Source organism: Scomber japonicus, chromosome 5 (assembly GCF_027409825.1).
Source record: "Scomber japonicus isolate fScoJap1 chromosome 5, fScoJap1.pri, whole genome shotgun sequence".
Lineage (NCBI taxonomy): Eukaryota > Metazoa > Chordata > Actinopteri > Scombriformes > Scombridae > Scomber > Scomber japonicus.
The window spans coordinates 25,901,494-25,921,834 of NC_070582.1; the positions used below are offsets into that span (position 1 = coordinate 25,901,494).

The 20,341-nt window shown below is 39.6% G+C and overlaps 1 protein-coding gene across 1 annotated transcript; it reads right to left on the reverse strand.

Annotated features, from left to right (window-relative positions):
* Positions 1-2,343: 2,343 nt before the first annotated feature.
* On the reverse strand, positions 2,344-16,421 carry dyrk4 (dual-specificity tyrosine-(Y)-phosphorylation regulated kinase 4). The gene is made up of 14 exons (XM_053319154.1): positions 16,332-16,421; positions 11,042-11,125; positions 9,205-9,357; positions 8,733-8,883; positions 8,353-8,516; positions 6,770-6,906; positions 5,890-6,030; positions 4,419-4,557; positions 4,095-4,176; positions 3,801-3,973; positions 3,549-3,609; positions 3,190-3,319; positions 2,851-3,032; positions 2,344-2,612 (listed from the first exon to the last, which is right to left on the reverse strand). Exons 1-14 carry the CDS (start codon positions 16,419-16,421, stop codon positions 2,344-2,346), a joined length of 1,956 nt encoding a protein of 651 aa, XP_053175129.1.
* Positions 16,422-20,341: the final 3,920 nt, after the last annotated feature.

Consider the following 20,341-nt stretch of genomic DNA (forward strand, 5'->3'; position numbering starts at 1 on the left):
CAAAAAATACATTTTAAAAAATTGCTGGACCGTCCCATATCAGCAGCCTCAAAGCTGGCATGTGTGCATATAATTGTAGCTGACCATATCAACAAGCCTAAAAGCCAACTCCTGTGTACATAAAATACTTACAGGGACCTTATCTTCAATTCCTAATCTCTAAATAAAACCTGAAGGTCTGAACAGAACAAGTGAGTGTCTTGGTTTTATATAAAATGTAAGATTCAGCTCCCATATAATTTTCATCCAATCCGTAACAGATTTTTTTCATGGCATAAACATATCAAGTCAATTTTTGTTGAGCTGTTATGGCTGAAGCCTAACGACAACCTTATGGATACAAATGATTGAATATTGAGACACAGGTTCATTGAAACAACTTTTTATTTCATCATAAAAGACATTTAAAAAATCACTTGACGTCTCTTATTTTAGCTACAAACTATCCCGTCAGGACCACTGGCTGCTTAGCCGAGTGTGAAGACATCTTCAATTTAAATTGGAGCTCAATTGGCGACTACAAACACAAATCAATAGTAAAAAGATGGTTAATTGTTTGAATTATATTCTTTAACATTAGATCGGACATAATTTTGTTAACAAAATTCATAAGGGGGATCCTGGCAGGGTAGTCCAATATATTGCACAACTCTTGTCTGTTTGACAGGTAAGAATCCAACGGTTTCTAATCCAGGTGTACACACACAATAGTAAAGTGCAAAATGTCTAATACTGCAAGGCACAAACTATCAATAACAAGATTGTCTTTTTGTTTCTAATATAAAAATAATGAATAACACAGACATACAAAATGTTTTCATAGAGTAACAACACAAGTAAAACCTTGTCTAAACCCTATAACAAATATCTGAAATATTTTGGTAAAATATGTTCTGTATTACACATACATAGGAAATTACAGCAGAAATATTTACAATCAATCTCATTACAAATACATATTTTGATTGTTGAACTGAACATAAATTGTTAAACGAATATGAAACATATGACAAAACATTTTTCATAATAAATACGTAAAATCATTAATAATCAGTATGTGAACGGCATTCAACAATTAAAAGGTACATGACAATTATTTATTTCTTAGCATAATTTTAAAAAAACATTTGTTTGGCTCAGCCTTTATTGCACACATTTTAAACATCTTGAAAATATATTGAGGCTAAAATGAAAATAAAAGAGAAAAGTAAATAAAAACAAACAAAAACTAAGATTTGATCAATTTTCTACTCATGCACATTTAAATTTAGCTACTTAGTTTGTTTGTTCTGTATTTTTTTTAAACATGGAAACTGAGAAAAGTGAAAGTGGTGTTTAAAGTCCAACCTGTTTATCAGAAATTTCAATGCGCAGCAAAGACTGGGTCCAGTAAATAATACAGGTGACAGCGACAGCAAAAAAGTTAATGCTGTACCATGAATGATTTTTAATGGTTTGATCTGCAGATTGTCATGTGGTAGACAGTTCAGTGTCTCTTACCTTGTGAGGCAGCTAGATTCGTGATATCACGATATCTCGATACCTCGATTTTACAAAATCACAAGATCACGTGACAATCCATCTTGTCTGGCTTCAAGTTGCGCGCTTCTGCCCGAGCCACTAGTGGTTCTGACCAATCAGTGTCATGAATCCAGCTGCCTTGCAAGATGTTGATAGAGGGTGATGGACAGATGGTTCACCTGCCAAGTATTTTTTGAAAGTTTCCATGGATGACTTCTCAGATGGCTCTATGTAACAAACCATCTGGTGCATCAGTTTACGGTATCTCAGCTGTAACACAAAACGCCTGGCTGCACCACATCTGAACTCCTTTATAAAAGAAATGTACAACAGACTGATTTACTTCACTGTCATACAAACTCAAAGTCCCACAGAGAAAACCAATACACTTTGATTTATATTTAAAACAATAAATAGAAGATACTCCTCTTTGCTGATGATACCTACATAATCTGAAATAATATTTTGTTCATGGCATGTGGGAACTGAACACTATTCCAACCTGAAATTTCTACTCTCAAACATGATATTCTGTGATGTCACATCGACACAAGTGTGACACAATAGCGTTTGCAGTAACTGATAACAGCACGAGGGGACCTTATTAGCCAATGCAGTTTTTTAGTAGATATTCATGACAACTGTGTTGCAATACTTAAGTCCTGGTATTGTTAAATTGATCAATGTGATGTTTACTCTGTAGGCAGCCAAACAGATGCAACTCTTCCTCACTTTAATCACTCTTAAGTGGTAAGTGGGACAGCGAGTCTCAACATTCCCAGTTCCCATTTGCCATGAACGCAGCATGATCCCCTTCGACTGTTAGATGATAGGAGGCAAACACTGAGATGGTTCCTGGCTATCTTTTCTCTCTGTGCCCATTTCCTCTTGAGGCTTGATGATGATGTGAACGGGCCTCTCTCCACCTCCTTCTTGCTGCTTGGTATCTGCAGACAGCTTGCCCTCACCCTCACACAATTCCTCCTCCGCTGAGGCCCCAATAGGCCGCAGACGCTCGGCAGGCGCCATCTTTGTTCGTGTTGCTGAACCCTCTCTCTTCAGCCTATCACTATCTGAGCTGACCTTCTCTCCTGTAAGCATGGAAACAAAGCACATGACACTTGAGGTGAATATTAAAGTACTCTTTACGCAGCGGACATGAAAAAAATAAAAGTAATTTGTGAAGCAGAAGTGATTAGAGTGCACATATTATACCTGAACTGTAGATTTGAGAGACGTAAAAAAAGTCTGTGCTTCATTTATTTGTTTGTTGTGTATATAATAATATAGTATGGATTTTATGGACTTCAATGATGGTCTGAATCTTACCAGGCCTGCTGTTAGCTGGTTTGCGGTAACTGTGGTCACTGCTGTTCTCAGTGCTAGTCGAACTGTCTGCAGGCTTAATCACTGTTGGCCTGGTTCTGGGTCGGACCCTGTTGAAGTTTCCCTCCAGGATCCATTCATGCTGAAGCCCCTCATCAGGAGTCATACGTTTAGATGGATCCCAACTGAAAGACCCCAAAAAAAAAATTAATTTAATCTCTAAAATACCATTTAAGAATACAAGTAAATTGTGTATTTTTATGTAGACGGTTCAGAATTCAAGATAAATAATAGAGAAGCCTATTCTTTAAACAGTCAAGAAGAATTGTAGAGTGAACATACGTGAGGCAGTGTTTGATGAAGTCTAGGAACAAAACATCATTTGTTTTCAATGCAACTGACAGCTCCTTGGAGTTGGGTCTCCGTTTCTTCCCCTTGCTATTAGTGACGTTCCTGGGGTTTCCTTTTGAGTCTGCACAGAATGATCAAATACAATAGAAATGTATTACTGAAAATAGCTCCCACAGATAGACCATACACTGTCTGCAAAACCCTGGCCTAGTTATTCATTCATTTTCTAAAAACATATACTAATCCTACACTACAGCCTGCTGTGCAACCTACATAGTATGCTGCATAACACATTAATATCTGCAGATACAACAAAAAAGATCTAAAACCAGGTAAACATAGATTCTCACCAAAGAACAACCTCTTCCTTGATGCTGACTGAACAAAATCATTTGGTGGCATTCCAAGAACCTGTAAGTTAAAATATCAAGACACTTTAATGCACCGAATTAAGCAACTCACCAACCATACTGAGATATTGTTTCACATATATATGTATTTTTCAAGCTTACATAACACATATCCATACATATTAATTAAATAAAAATTGATACATAAGAGTAGAAAACAGCCAGTAAAAAAGCTTTTGATTATTTACATACCTCCAATATGCAAGCTATCTGCTCCACTTCACTCTCTCCTGGGAAGAGAGGATAGCCTGTGTAGAGCTCAGCTAGGATACAGCCCAAACTCCACATGTCAATAGCCATGCTGTAGGGGTGACCCAGGATGACCTCTGGAGAGCGGTAGAAGCGGCTCTGGATGTAGGTGTACACTAAAAAAGGTTGATGAAGAAAGAAAAGAGGTTGTGAGGGTTTGTTGAACCAGACTTGCTCTTTCTTTGAATATTAAAAATAATGATTCACATATTCATATAGTGGATTTTATGCTCTTACCCCTTTGTTGTTCATAACAGCTTGATCCAAAGTCAACCACCTTGATGTTCCCTGGCCCTCGCTGAGACAAAAGGATGTTCTCCTGTTCAGAAGTAAACCCAACAACAGTCAAACACAGTTGCTTTTATATAGTTCTGCTGCAATATTATAATGCTCCACAAGATGGAGCTAAATTCCTGCGATTACCCTGCAGAATCTTGTACAGTACTACTCAATAGATAAGATTCATTTCAGGTTTTGGTGACTTCACTATATTGTGAATTGCATGCCAAACACTGAAACTAAAACACAAGTTCAGTTTCCAGATGGTATGGAAGTCAGTACCGGTTTGAGGTCGCAGTGGATTATCTTCTCCCTGTGCAGCATCTGCAGACACCGAAGCAGAGCATGGGCGAACCGACGGATGAGAGCGAGACTGAAGCCCTGGAAGTTGTTTTTTTTAATGAGTTCGTATAAGTTCACCCTGTCAACAGAAATGAGGATATGATTTATTTTCACTTCATAAATAAAAATGTATTTCCAAATATTTTCACTTAAAATCTTTATCTTAATCTCATCATCCTCAGCACCTCAGAAATAGACTACGCATATACACTCAGGCAAATGCCTCCCTAGCCGCAAGTACAACACAGAGACTAAAAATATGTTTTTTTCCTCAGGCTGAACTCTGACTTCTGTATGACCCCTGCCTTGACATGCATGTGACCATTTGCATTGCCATGCACATTGCAAATTTACATATGACAGTGCACACACTTTTTTGTATACTTTTGCGTACAATTGTGAAATGTACATTTTCCATTATTTTTAAAAAACTATTATTTCTAATTTTTTTTATTTTTACATTTGTATCCTTTATATTTTTAATTTTTTAAGCCTGTACTCTTAGTTTAGTACAGGTTTAAAAAGTATGCCACACTACATTTCACTGCAAATTCAATTCAATTCAATTCAAACGTTTAAGTTCTCCTTATTTAATTGCTTGAACTTAAATGATTATTGTATTTAAAACAAACTTTTAAGTATATTTTGAATGTAATTTGTTAATTCAGACAAATCTAGGGAACACAATGTAGAGTGACCGCAATCAGGAGTCCCTTCATAAAAAGATGCAACAGAAATATTTCTTCATGGTCCTCAAATAAACGCTCTGTAAAAAGAAGTTACTCATCCATCTTAATATATCTTCCCACCCAATAAAACATTCACTGACTGCTAAGCGCACACTTGGAAATAATCTTTGATTGTGCTTGCATTCAGAGGGAGATTGAGTGTGTCCTTCTGCGATTTCTTTCAACTTGTGATGAGCAAAAACTTCTTTAGTCTGTGTAACTGGACCCTTCACACCATGAAGCAAGAAGGGGTAAGAGATAGGGCCCTAATCAAGACCTTAACTAAAGGATTTGGTGACAGTAATGTTATACAAGGTGGCAGTCCAAGACGTCCTCTAAAGGTCATTCAGCCAGAGTGATACACAAAGCTATCTACCCACAGACAGATAACAGTGGCAATCCACACTAAAACACAGCTGGCTAAAATTCTACAGGTAATCACTTCACTCCTGATTGAAGACAATCACATAACAGTAGAAGTAATGACTATGGACAAGTGAGACGCGCCTTTCATAAGGCAGTACAGTGATATAACCCTGCTGCGGTACCTGGGAAAGGTGGCTAAACGTGAACACCTTTGATTAACGGATTAATTATTCAGTTATGTCTTTATAGTCTTGTGTAACACTATGTTTTGAACAGGCAGGCCTGCTAGTTTGCAGAACACAAGTGCATGTACTAACCCAAGCAGCTCAAAGGAGATGCAAAGGTGATTTCGGAAGTAAAAGTACTCCTTCATGTGGATGACGTTGTGGAGGTTGTCTTTGTCTTTCCTCTTTATAACATCCAGGATCTTCAGCTCAACTAGAGCTTGGTGATGAAACCTGTAGTCCAAAGTTATATGTAGAGTTAGACAGTGAAATAAAACAAAAAAATACATTTAATTTGAACATTGTTGTTTCTGAATTCCAGGTAAAACCAGATCAAGTGCTGACTGTTAATTCTGATGTCAGTGCCATAATTATGATAAATACTAAGATATATAAAGTGAGAGGTTATCCAAGCACATCCATCCCTAAAAACTCAGGATATTATGTCCATTCCATGACCATTCTCAATCCTTTACGAGGAAAGATAAGATCAGCTAACACAGTGGCGAATTCTCCTGAGGCAGTCCTGTGCCAGTTTGCCCCCATTTTGTTTTCTGCATTATTGAAGCGCTGGTAAGTCCTGATGACTCCTGAAGCCATCCAGTAGGACTCGAGCAGTCCCTGCCACTGTGATCCACAGTAATGAAGGACAGGTAAGATAACACCGTAAGTCGCCGACTTCTATCGTTCTAAATCAGGAGCCCAACGAATTGGCAGACTTCTAAAATGTAAAATGATCACAGTCCAGGCATGTGGGAAAACCTCACATCAGGGTAACATATCTCAAATGAATGCCAAAAGGTGACATCTTGAATGTGACAAATATCTCTTTCTAGAGAGTATTTGGTAAGGTGTAGTGTGATTTAAATGCAAGAAAACCTAATTTTAACATCATTCACAGGAAACGCCTGATCAAAGATGAATTGAAGAATAAAATATTTCAAAATCAAATCAAACTTGCATTGACTCTTACCTTTTCTTATTGCGTATCATCTTTATGGCTACAAGTTCGTTGTTCTTGTGGTCCAGACATTTCAAGACCTGCCCAAAGGATCCTTTCCCAATCACTTCAAGTACTTCAAACCTGTAGGCTATATGGTCATGCAGCACCTGGAGGAATCAGAGGGAGAACACAGTGAATATTTCAGTAGACCTTACTACTTTATATACTTTATACTGATAGTATTTTAATCTAGAATAGCTACTGCTAATGATTACACCTTTTATTTACTGAATAGCAAAGCAGTTTTTAAGTACAGGATGCACACTATGCTTACTGGCATTACTCTGGTTTGCACATAGCTGTTATAGTAGCAGTAGTACAGTAACGGTTTTATAATGGTTTTGCTGTAACTGTAAGTCCAAGCCTGTAACAGTGATATGAGCCTCGATAGAGATATAAGGTCTAGACAATGGTCGGTCACTCAGCCTTAAACAGCTCATTCATTACATGTTGACTAAGGCACAGCTGTCTTTCAGTAGCCTGAACTGTCTGATCTTTACAAGACATTAAAGCCTGTTGTTACTAGGTTTGGTAATCTCAGTGCAGTTTACTGTATAAAGCAGTTAACAATGAAGCCAGTCCAATGGAATGGTGAGTTAATGTCAGCAGTTGCTGGATTAAGGTCATATGAAGACCGGTCATGTACAGTTCAGTTTAGGCTTCTTGAAAAGCTGTGAGTATGTGTGTGTTTAGAATTGTAACTAACACTACATTTTATTCACATTTCCAGTTTATGATCTTAGAAATATTTCATAAATTAAATGTCTATGCAAAAAGTTGTGTGTGCGTTTGTGAATGGAAGGTAAATGGAGTGCGTTTATTTGGCACTTTGATGTGCCTCTCATTCAACCATTCAAACACTCTCATACATCATGTAAAGTGCTGGTCTAATCATCAGGAGCTATTTGGGGTTCAGTGCCTTGCCCAGGGACATTTTGACATGTGGACAGGAGGAGCTGGACATAGACCAATCCTGTGATTAGTGGATGAACAACTCCACCTCCTAAGTCACAGCTGCCCTGTTTGTTAACACTTTTCTTTGTGTCACCAGTGTCATGTAATTGTACATACACTTTCCCAATCACCATTTCATAACACATACCTATATACCATACATTTGATTTGAAACTTTTACATAATTATTCACAGTGGAAGTTAACATAATTGTTTTTGTTCAAAGGAGACTTCAGTAACTGTTCAACTCTTTTGCTTCTGGAAAATGCTTATTTAAGAAAGAGAGCTGACTTTTTTTGTGATGCTAGATGCTAACAATGTATATCTTTCGTTTGTTTAATTTTGGGTCTCAAAGCTTGACAATATACTGCTTTTCAGCAGAAAACAATAATTAATCCTCCCATAAATAACAAGGAAGAATTTTCTGAACATTCCTGCCTCATAACTTCAAGACTGAATGTTGATGATGAAAGACTATCCAACTGCAATTTGATTTCATACATTACCAACATAAACAGATTTTTTTCACTGGAAGGTAAAATAGCTAAAATAATATTCAATGGGCTAAAAACCACTTGTATAAACATTGAACACATTACCCTGATGTAGCTTCCATGCTCGTCATCATATCCAGAGTTCTGCGGTGAGCCCTGGGAACCCTCAATCTTCTGAGAGCCAAGACCCAGGAACCAGATCTCTGAATAGTCCATGATTTCCTCCTGCTCAAACTCCGTCAGACGGTCCTTGAAGTTCTTCAGTGCCTCTGCAACAGGGTGGAAGAGGAGGAGGACTAGATGAGTCAATATCTTATTGATCACAGCTCTGCCAAGAGCAGAGGATTGTGAACAATTGAGTGTGATGCCAACATGCTATTCTTAATCTGACAGTTGGATAAAAATTATGACTTAGAGATACAAAATGTGAACTCCTCAGTGCCTCTCTAATTCTGTTGTGTTTTTTATAACCCATAATGACATACCGATGGGAGACATGGGTAGCCTTTGTCCCTCATATGACTTCTCTTTCTCCACCTTGTTGCTGAAATTCTTGCTGTTGCGGGAGACTGACACTTTATCCATTGCTGCACCAAACCGCATGCTGAACTGTTGAGCGGGCTTCGGCCTCTCATCCTGTCCAACAAACACACACAGAAATTCACATTTCAGCTCTGTGTATTCTTACTCATTCATACTGAGCTAACAAAAGCAGCTGCAGCTACAAGTGCTGCTTGTCTATAACTACACTTGACCTTCGGGATATTTACACAGGGAGCCTACAAAGTACTCGTAACTGAAACCTCTATATTGTTTCTCATTTGTGACTTATGTTATATACATTGAGAAATATAGATGCTCCAATCTTCATCCGATCATATATTGTACAAAACTGGCTGCTGCTATAGGTAACAACAGGCTGTTAGTGTTATACAGGTAAATGTATGAGTGACTCACCAGGTGTGACTGATATTTGTTTTGGCCCCCTTTGTTGGCAATTTGGGGCAGAATGTTGTCCAACTGATGGTGTTGGTTTTTGGCATTGCTGACCACCACCTGGACCACCGGTGGCTCCAGCTGGGGCAGGGTCCCTACACCCGAGCCAAACTTCTGTAAGTCAGAGGAATAGTTGTTATTTTGTATTGCCTTTAATAAAACACCCTGAATGAAAAACAGAATAGAGACAAAAATAAAAAAGAATAGCAGAAAGAGGATGTTGGTTGAGGGTCAAATTATGGAGGAAAGTAGGTCTTTAATTCATGTTTATTGAACTCCAAAAGCTTAAAACCCATAGCAGTATGTTTAAAGACTGCAAACAGAATATATTCTAATACACAAAACCAGAGAGAATATTTAGGCAATCGAAATGGGCAAAGTTCCACAGTCAGAGGCTTATACAATCTATTTTCTGTGGGGGAAAAACAGTCTGCATTTCATAATCACAGAATAACAAAAACTGAACAGCACATTGTAAACAGACAACAAAGGAAGCAGAAGAGAGTGGGGTTCAAGTGGGTTTTTGTTGTTGTTGTTTTTAAAACGGTAGCTTGTATAAGCCTGTCTCAGCCCTTTCATTTTTTTTATGTGTTTGTCAGGCTGCACCTAATCAGTTTTGGTTTGTGTTCCCAGCTTGTGATCTACATCTCTTTCACATCTATTTTGTCTAAGGGGGCGGGCTCAGGTGACCTGGACCCCCAGCAGATAGCGGCTGGAATTACTGATCAGGCAGAGAGTGTAATGAGGACAAAGCCCATGTGGCTGGGTCCTGACAGACTCTGTCTCTGGTGGCTCTGTGGGGGACGTGAAGAGCAGCAACCTGCTTTTCTCTGGCTGCCATCCTGCTTGCTCTGGGAGCATGATTACATGTGTCACAGCCTTGCAAGGCTCGGCCCTGGCAATGACGAGCAAAATTAGACCTCAGTCCTGTGCCAACTTGTCTGAGAAAAATGAAATATCCTAAAGAAGTGTATATCTATCAAGAGGGACATTATAGAGTATGTTTATGACATGTTTTCCCTTCATGATTTCTGCATAAATTACTGATGAATAAAATTTAAATAGTAATGTCCCTACATCCTTTCTGGTATTGCCTTTAGCAATATACTGTATTAAAAGGTATGATCAATTCTCTCATATGAATTATTAACAGCATTCCTGGATAAATTCTTTCCCATCTCTACAGTAGATAGTTCTGATATTTTTTCTCATATGTTAGAAGCTGCTGCAGGATCTGCCAACTTGGTTATGACGCATAGAGATAGGGCTAAATATAGTCGCAAGCACCTGCCACAACAGGCAAAGGAAGTAAACACAGTGACGTGCCTGTACATAACCATGGGTGGGAGGTGGGGGGGGGGGGGGGTCAATGGTGCTTAGGTAAGATGCTCTTGTATCAACGGAAATCTGTGATGCGTTACACCACATAACCACATATGTGCAGACAGATGTGTACAGTGACATCCTTGGTGTACTGTTTACTGGAGCAGATGAATGTTGGAATTGCTGAGAACATCCTTAGCATTTTTAACATGGCACTTCATTTCTTTTTTTGGTCTAAAATGTATCAGTACAATAATGTCAGAACATTACTGAGAATCCAAATACTGAAAAGCTTTTGTAGAAACCTTGAAAGAGGAGGTACTGTGATGTGATCATTTCATGGTTTCTGGATTGTCTCTACATGTTTTAAGGTGTTGATAAAAATGATTCAAACATGCCTCATGTAAGTGACACACCAATGAAAGAGACCTTAGTGGATGGCTGCTACAGCATCTTGCAGAGGGAAAGCACTGACCTGTGAGCAAGGTCGGTTTGTTCCAAGACGATTGCCTTCTGCTGGGAGTCTGTGAGGGTGAGGGAAGGCCTCCGGTCGTGATGTCTGTAGGAGGAATGAGAGCAGTTCATAAAATACATAACAAGATGGCAAAAGTAGCTACTGTCTCATGTTGCAGTATTTTCTTAATCTCCAACGTACTGGGGATGGAAGCTATTCGTAAACACATTTATCTTTTGCAATATTTTTATACATCATCTCCAACATCAGATTTAGAATTGTGTTAACACCCAAAAAAGATGAAAGCAGTCATCTCAAATTATAATGAAACTGCCTCTTGAGTTCTTTCTCCAGTCTCTTCAGAAATACACAGCCTGTGGGAAACAAGGTTGCAGCCAGACTGGCAAAAAATGCACCATGATCTTAAAATAGATCATTTCTAGCAAAAACCCAGCAACAACGATTCTCACACTCTCCAGTATTTTCTCTGTTCCTGCTTTTCTGTGCAGGTGTGCGCACATGTGCACATCCATGTGCCAGGCAGCAGTGGATGTACACGTGCCTCCAAGCCTGCCTGAATGTGTAAGAGGGAAGCAATGAGTGATATAAAAAGAGTTACAGACATACAAAAAAAAAAACCCCCACACGCATCTGGGATGAATCTGCACACTTCTGTCCAAGACCAAGCCAGCTTACACGTGCCTTATTAATCAGTAGGTGACCCTGCAACTGTTTTGGGTGACACCATATGGGTAAAGTAAAGCTTAGCCCCATATGGAGATATGTGCTAAAGTCATTCTGTCAGCCTGGCCGGGGAGGTGGGGCAGGCTGGGTGGGGTGTTGTCCACAGGTGCTGACTAGGAAACAGCTTCTCTATCGTAATCTTAAGCTTTTCCACTGATTGAGAAGCAAAAGCTGCATCAGGTCAGCATCACTGAAGTAATGTCCAGAGGGAGAAAGAACTGATGCTGCTTGGCCGGCTCAGCAGAGGAGGATAAGATGCTGAACTGACTTCGTAACTCTTCTTTGCACACCTTTGAGTCTTTCTGATCATTGGTTGAATCTCTGCAAACAGTCACTGGCTTTGGTCTTCACATGAAAGTTGATACAATCTTTCAACAAGACAATGAAACCACAGGCGGTGAAAGAAGGGTATGATACAATAATGTGGTCATGTTACAATGTTAAAAGTACTGTGGGTGACAGCTGGGGCCATGTAGGTCATTGTGGCAGGTTGGCTTCTAAAACATCACCTGTAAATGCCTGCTGTAAGCCTGACTAATGAGCACTGAGCCAGTGGAAACCAAGTGACATCATACCATGTGCCCAAGAAAAATAGCAACTGTGACCTTTTTATTCACCTTTGACAAATGGATGTCATCATCGAAACTATATAAAGCGACCACAATCACAGTTCAATCCATGTGATCAAAATGAGTATGGTAATAACCAGTTTGTGAATGTGTACATTTCTCATCTCCTTTATTAGAGATTCACTTATATGACTCAAAAACAGCTGGGGTAAAAATGATTTGTGTCAGTATCTATTGCTCATCTGCTATTATTTTATTGTGTGATACTGTAAATGGTCTTCCCTGTGTACACGCTACACATGAAAATGTGCCAACATGTTGTAATTAAGTCAAATGAATATATCAATGTAATGCTGACTGTGTGACAGGGGGTCTTTGCTGGACGTAAGATCATCCCAGCAGTCTATTAGAGCTGCTTTGGCTCATTAACGTCCTCCAGAGTCAGTTGGTCAGAGGGTCAGCAAAGCAATAAAAACCTAGAGTAACTGAGGGTAAACATCAACAAACTGTAAAACTGTGCACACTAACACTATCAGCTGTCAGATGTGCATTTTTAATGGACATTAATGTTGCCCTCAACCTGATGGCATCTAATATTATATATATTAAATGCAGGAAGTGAGGCATATAAAGAAACAATCACAGTTCAATCCATGTGATCAAATTTATGGTAATTGCTGGAAGCAAATACTTCAGTATTTCTCACTTCAGTTACTTAAAGCACTAAAAGATGAAATTCTTGCAGAAAGATCCAAAAACAGCAAAGGTTAAATTTATATCTGTTTCCATGTAAGGTGTGAAAAATATAGCAGAACACATATAGACTTACAGAACCTGTCAGCGCAACAAACACTGAAATAAGTAAGCTAAAGAACGACTGAAATAGAAATGGATCAGATTTTTCATCAGAACTTGGCATGCGGTCAAGAGACAGGGGGCAGACGACAAAATAAGCAATCAAGTGGGATAACTTGTGTAGATGAAATGGAAATCATTTCAAAGTGAGAATGACTTCACACTCTTGATATGGGTCATTAAAAATAAACAGAGAAATGTACAGTGAAATCATTAAGTAAAAGGATACCTGTGCAGGGGTTCTCCTAAAATGGAGTTAGCCTGGATTGAAGCACTGTATCTGGGCAAAAGGTGCTCTAATTTCAGGAATAATCTAAAGCAAATATCTATGATACAACACTACAGTAAATACAAGTGGTAGCATGGGAGATAAAGTATGATAAAACAATATATACTGAGTGCTTGATTAGACAACTATGCTAACTGTGCATACTTAATGAAATCATAATGGCACTGTGATTGACCATAACTTGCAAGTTACACTTAATCACAGAAAATTGCAATTATTGTAAATTAAGATGTGAATGATAAACAACCAACCATTCAATTATCTAACAGGTTGACAAAACAACGTGCCTCACCTTGTTGTTAATTTCTGGCAACATTATGCGTTATCAATTTCAGTCTTTACAACTGCTTGACAGTCCAAACACACGAGATAGATTATAAAATCCAAGAGAGACTCATTGTATCCAACTCTGTCAGTTCAGCCACAAAACCGAGACGCACGTCCACAAGTCCAGCTTCGTGATGAACACTCTATCAGCACTGATGAGTAAATCCTGATGACTGATCAGTTCAACCGACCCAAACCTGCCGTACTCCTGGTTTTACGCGTAAATGCGCTGTCGTCAGAGGAGAGATTAGTGAGCGACACAAGCTGTTGAGGGTCCGTTAAGACACTGAAGGAGCCACCTGTTCAGGTTTCTGCCGCTGACAGCTGGGGCTTTCCCGATATAGATTTGTTTTTTTATCCGTTTGCTGTCGTCCACCTACACGATGTTGTGTGACTGATGGGTTCTCCAACACCGACAGTGCAGAGAGAGGGTTCACACCAACGCACGCACGTCGTGGCCACACCGCCCGAGCGCACTTGAGGTACAGTGAATGTTATGTAGACTGCTCGCTCGCAAACTCAAGTCAACACAGCCCTGCCAGAATCGTGCATGCTTCCATGCAGCCTCAATGTTATCCTGGAAATCCCATTTTCCCCCAATAAAGTGCAAATATATTGCCCTCCAGCGATGAGTTATACATTAGTCTACAAGTGTCGCAGCCTTCGATCGATCTGACATAGCCTGCTGTATATTAAAGGAAAACTATGAGATACATCACTCAATATAAATTCCTTAGTATCTCTATTCAGATAGGTTTAAGCTATCGGCAGGATGTTTCAAAGCTTGGAGTGAAGGAATGGAATAGGTGGCTTTTAGATTTTGTGCTAAAGGATAAAAAATATTGAATTAAATAATAACCCCCCCCCCAAAAAACACTCCCAAAGAGTATTAAAGAAGAAAATATGCAGAAAGAAGGTAGCATTATCTTATAAAACACACAGCAACCCACTTTGTGGTTAACTAAAATAAATCTAGGTGTTACATGATGCTGCAGCATGATGACAAGATTATTATTTTAATATATATATGAGTTTCATTCAACTAAAATGGTCTTTTGAGATGTAATTCTCTTTTCTGTGATAGTCCCGACCAAAATGATAGCACAACTATCTCAAGGACAAACATCAATAGCCAATATCTACTATGGAAGAAAAGTGAGAGGAAAAAACTAGACTATTAAGCAGCATGTGATATTATCCTTGTTCGTCATCTCTAACATGTTAAAAATAAAGAAACAACAGCCTTGTTTTTTATTTACTGATACAGTTTTGTGTTATAAAACTGATTTTTTCATAAAATAAAATGTGTTTCTTGACCTAAGTGACGTGAAATATCCTGCACTGTAACAAGTGTCAAGACATAACAGCATTAACACCATTTTGCCATCATGATGCAAGTGTAAGAGAAGGACATTTGCTTTCCTATGATTAATCCTCACTGCAGGGTGGAAACAATGAGACAAGAAAAAGTGCAGGATATGAATATGATTAGACAACAGCTGTTATGCAGCAGTGGCTACTTCAGTAATCAGTCTCAGCCTTGGAGCAGGATTTGTAACCATCCAGGAAGCTGCTTCAGCCCTACATAGTGCAGTCCAATCATCTATTCCATTATTCCTTAACCTATTGTTGTATTTCATGAGTTAACCATTCAGTATAAATATAGAATAATCATAAAGCAACATCACTGGAACAAGATCTGGATCAAGAATTTGTGAGGAGATTGTGATCGGCCCCAGCTGGTGGAGAGGCCCTTGAAGGAGAACAGTGTAGGACAAAGGGATGGACAAGAGGGAGACAGGGAACACTCAGTCCTCGTAGGTCCTCGCAAAAGTGAGAGGTTCCTTTAAATCTGGCCTGATTACAATAATAATGACAAGTGCTGCAATAGGAGGCATTCATTCAACCAACCTAGATTATCAATGGAGTAGATTAGACTGGGACTAGTAGATGCAGAGTACATTTGTTTGTATAATGCTTATATGACACAACATTTGATAGAATCACACAAATACACTACAGTTTTAACTTTTGTTAACCTAGGGAAGGTTAACTTTGCAACCCATCATCTGTCGTCATCTGATGATTTGAGAAGCATTAATTAAATTGCATTTCATTTAATAAAGAGGCCTTGAAATATGTATAGTATGTTAAGTAAGCCGCAGAGGTCAAACAATAGTCAAACTACAATTAGTAGTCATGCCATGGTTCACCTGGGAGAGCCATTGTGCTATGTGGATTTTGTCACCGAGGCAACAAAGCATTGGCAATGAGAAGCAGCTGGAGCAAAACTATGCAGAAACAGTATATCTCACCATGACAACCAGAAATTAAACAAAGCGTCACACTTTATGTGTGCCTCACATAGGCCAAACTAAGAGGACTGTGCTACCCATGGGACTGAAATGCTGTGAAAAAGGAATAAAAGACAGAAAAGGGGGAAAGAAAGAGTGTGGGCATGTAGATAGGACTTTGTTGTAGAATGGAAAAATGAAAACAAATAATTATCTGACCTCCCCAAACTCACCTCAGGTTGGACCCTCCTGCTCCTGCCCCAGCAGCAGCTCTGGAGGAAGCTAAAACCACAGCAGTCAGGTGAGGTCCCGTCTGCCCACATAGCACATGTCCTCCATGCTACCAAAACCACACCATGAAGCCCACCTCAGCCTCTAGACACCATCATCAGCCAGAGGGAGAGTTAATTACCTAGCAGGTTGGCGATTACACAAGACGACCTCTTGGTTGAAGAAGGATGATGATGAAGATGATGCCAGGCCTGCATTTCTTGCTCCTTGTAGTTTAGAAATTGTAAGTCAGCTAAACTCTAAGTTGCTCCTTGACCTTTTTTTAAAATAAAATAAAATGAACTGAAGTCCTTGATGCTATGAAGTTCAGTTATTAACACTGAGTTTCCATCATCTTCTTTAGATGTGTATAAATCCTGAAAGTATGTATGACTTACTGGATAACTCCTTGCTGCTGCACAACTCTCCACTCTGACTCACCTTCGCTGCATCATTTATACATATGTGGTTATATTCCGGTTGTTTGAGACCTTGGTGCTCCTTTGTTCTCTTCCTCATCAGGTTCTTCCAGACTATTTTCTTTGCTCCGGGTTAAAGAAAGAATAGAGAGGCAGGCTGCCGACAGACAGAGAGAGGATTCTGTTGCTTTGTGCTGTTGTGAGGGAGTGCTCCGTTTTTGCCGCTGCTGGTGACGTATGGATGGGACTCAACAAGGGACCCATCCGGAGCCGGAGACACAGCAGCAGGGGCCTGGCACTTAGTTTCCTGTGAAAGAGGCCTGTGGGAGTGCAGGTTTAGTGGGGGAAGGGGGAGACTGGGGATACAAGAAGAGAGGGAGAGGTACTGTAGATACATATCCCATCATCCTCCCAGGTGAGCTCTTCATGGGGCTGAGGAAGTCAGACAGGGAGGAGGTGCAGCGCTAATGGGCCTCCCATGGGGTTAAACAGATGCCCGCAACTTTCCTCTGCCTCCTCACTTGTCACAGTATCCTGGAGACAAAGCCAGTGGGGCTGTCATATTCTCCCCCCGGTTCCCCTTATCTCCTCTACCATTCTCCACCTGCTTCGCTGCTGCCACAAATCCCTGTGGGATGCTACAGTCTTGCTGACAAATAGTGCGTAGGTGAAAGCTTATCCCACCACACCCTGGCTGCCCCTGGCCTCCTGCCTGCTGCGCGCAGCAGCCGGGAACTGCAGAGACCACAGCAGGACAGGACACAGTGGCTGAATATGAGCTTTATACTTCAGGGAGTCATGAGGGAAAAGGTGTTGTAAGTACTTTTCTGTACCTCTTTCTTTTTTGTTATGAATCAGATGAGTTACTGGATTTGATGAACTGATGAAAAAACACTAACTGTCTGTTTAACCTCAGGTTATTGGGTAGATCACAGGGCAGCATTTCATTTTAAATGTTGTTGTCATACCAAACGACATGTCCTCTTAATAACTACAAGTATCTTCTGCTCACATAAGTTCAGCCCCTGGACCAAAAATAAAATCTGTAAATCACCTTGTTTTGGTGACAGCAAAAATGTTGCTATTTCTGTACCATGAAGCAGCGGGGTACTGTATTTCATTACTGCCCTGTCAGCCAGTCTTGATGCTTATATGACACAGAGTGGAAGCTGCGGGTTTTTAACAGGCAGTTGGCTTCACAGGGCCACACCTTCTCTACGTTTTTGATAGATTAGGCCAGTTCTGGATAGAGCCAGCAGCAGGTGGTTGGACAGGATTCAATGGGCCAGATGAGACTCAGTCAAAACAGGACCAATTTACCTCTTCTTAGAGGATCACAACCTGGTGCCTTACATTGGGTCGAACCCTTGGCTAATCGCTGCCAGCTGCCCGAGGAGGTGAACTGAAACGAGGTAAGCTGTCAGCCAAAACAGACAGTATCAGTGTCTCCTGCCATTTGGCAGAGAGATGTGTGGGTAGTTTGACCGGGCTGGCAGGTGGTATTGCAGCATTTGCAGTTTTAGATGCACAGCAGGCTTCTCAGTGACAGCATGACACCGTGTGAGATATCGGTCAAATTCACAAGTTGACACAAGCACACAGATACATGGGGAATGATAAACTTCATTGTGACTTACATATGACATGTTAATGGCGCTTGGCAATAAAACTGGTCAAACATGGGTGGACAGAAAACACAGCAGAGAAGTGTGTAACGACAGTGTGTGTATGGTGCTGTTCTCTCAGTCTTTAATCAAACTATTGAATGGAAATTCAGGGTGTCAAGGCTTATGTAGGAGTACTTCCCTTTAACTGCATATGCCATGTAGTAAGGTCACGGTTGGGGTCCATTCTCCATCTGTTCAACTAGTTCTGGGAATGAATATTCTTCACATGTAAAAAAAAACAACAACAAAAAAACCCTGTTGCAATAAATAGGCTTTCTATTTGAAGAAAAGTGAATTCTTTCTTATCCCACAAGGGTTGTTGCACAGGGGTGACTGACCCAACTACTGTAACGATAATTGCTGATGAACAACCAGCACACAGTCTGTGTGCACCTCCAGTAAGCTGTTATTATTGTAAGGTCATTACAATCAAGTCAAGATTGTTAATGGTAGCCTGATTATTCTCATTCTCTTTCAAATAGACTGAGTGATTGTGTGAGTATGTGCTTCTTTGCTTGTGTAAATCTGTCTGTGTGTGTGATTATAGATGTGGACACAGCTGAAAATTAAGCGGGGCTCAGGCCAATCCAAATCTCATTAGGCATGTGGAGAGGCTCTCTCCGTTGCAGTGAAGAGGGCCAGACAACATGCCCCTCCAAAAAAACACTTAAATTCATCTTGTGTTCAACAACACAAGCCAGTGATTGAATGTAGTAAACCCATGTTAAATTAATTAATGCATTAGTTATTCTTTATACTGTATGTTTGCTATATAGCTTCAGTCAAGAACATTCTGTACTGTGATATATATACACAGCGTGAGGGCTCTTCAGTGACAGTGTTAGACCAGAGTACATTGGAAACTTTTATGCTGTTGTACTGTAATGATACATACTGTTCACTCCATGACTTTATAAATAAACTGTGACAAAAAAGGAAGTACAAATCATTGGCAATGCAGTTTATCAACAATCAAAATGTGGCATCAAGAAAGATCTGTAAGTCTAAAATGATATTTCAACATATTGATATATATCTCAATATACCAAATATATGCAACTAGCTCACAAAATAATATAACCGGTATTTATGTAATATCTACAATTAAATGAGAATTGAGAAAACACCATCTGCTGATGACAATAATCTGATATGATCAAAAGCTTCAGAAAGGCATTAAATGGACATTGAGATTGTTCATTCAAACCTTATAAAGTGATTGTTCAAATGTATTATTCACTACATGGAAGTCTCCCAATACCAAACACAAGTTTCAATACCAATAGTTTTAATCAATAATTTGGACATTATATTAGCACATCATTAAATATTATAATCACTACTGAATTATTGCCCTGTTTTGATTTTATTAATGTTTTGCTTGTGCTTCTTTATGAGGTCTGTGTTCTTTCATAATTTATAAGCACTTTTGTGTATTTTTGTGTGTCTGTGTGTGTTTTTGGTGAGTGCTTGAGTTGGAGGTTGACCTACTACTTCATATTTGTGTCAACTGTGACGGCCTGTCGAGACCACCTACATGCAAAGTGCACATAATCCCATCATGCTCTAGAATATATTACTCATCATTTTATGTGCTGTAATAACCATAATCAGAAAATAAGAGCTTCCTGTCTGTCTTCTTTACCAGAGAGAGACCCAGACTGTCACAAATTGCCAGAATTGGGACACAGGTCAGGTCCCCTGGCCTTGTCTACCAGATTGGACCATAATGGTGTTATAAACTCATTACTCATTTCGCCAACCTTAAATCTGAAAAAGAAATGTCTCACATTTGAGGCTAATCTAAAATACAGACACAGTCTGTCTCCCTTTTAACTAATCCTGTGTCCCTGTGCTGCACCAGTTTACAAACTCGATGTCAGACAA

Bases quoted from the DNA above. Each gene is read 5' to 3' on its own strand.
- dyrk4 (XM_053319154.1), bottom strand. From the start codon at position 16,421: ATGTGGGCAGACGGGACCTCACCTGACTGCTGTGGTTTTAGCTTCCTC. The intron at 9,358-11,041 runs GTCAGTGCTTTC...TCTGACTTACAG, and splicing joins CAAACCGACCTTGCTCACAG to AAGTTTGGCTCGGGTGTAGG. The intron at 3,974-4,094 runs GTAAGAGCATAA...AACCTTTTTTAG, and splicing joins CTGTTATGAACAACAAAGGG to TGTACACCTACATCCAGAGC.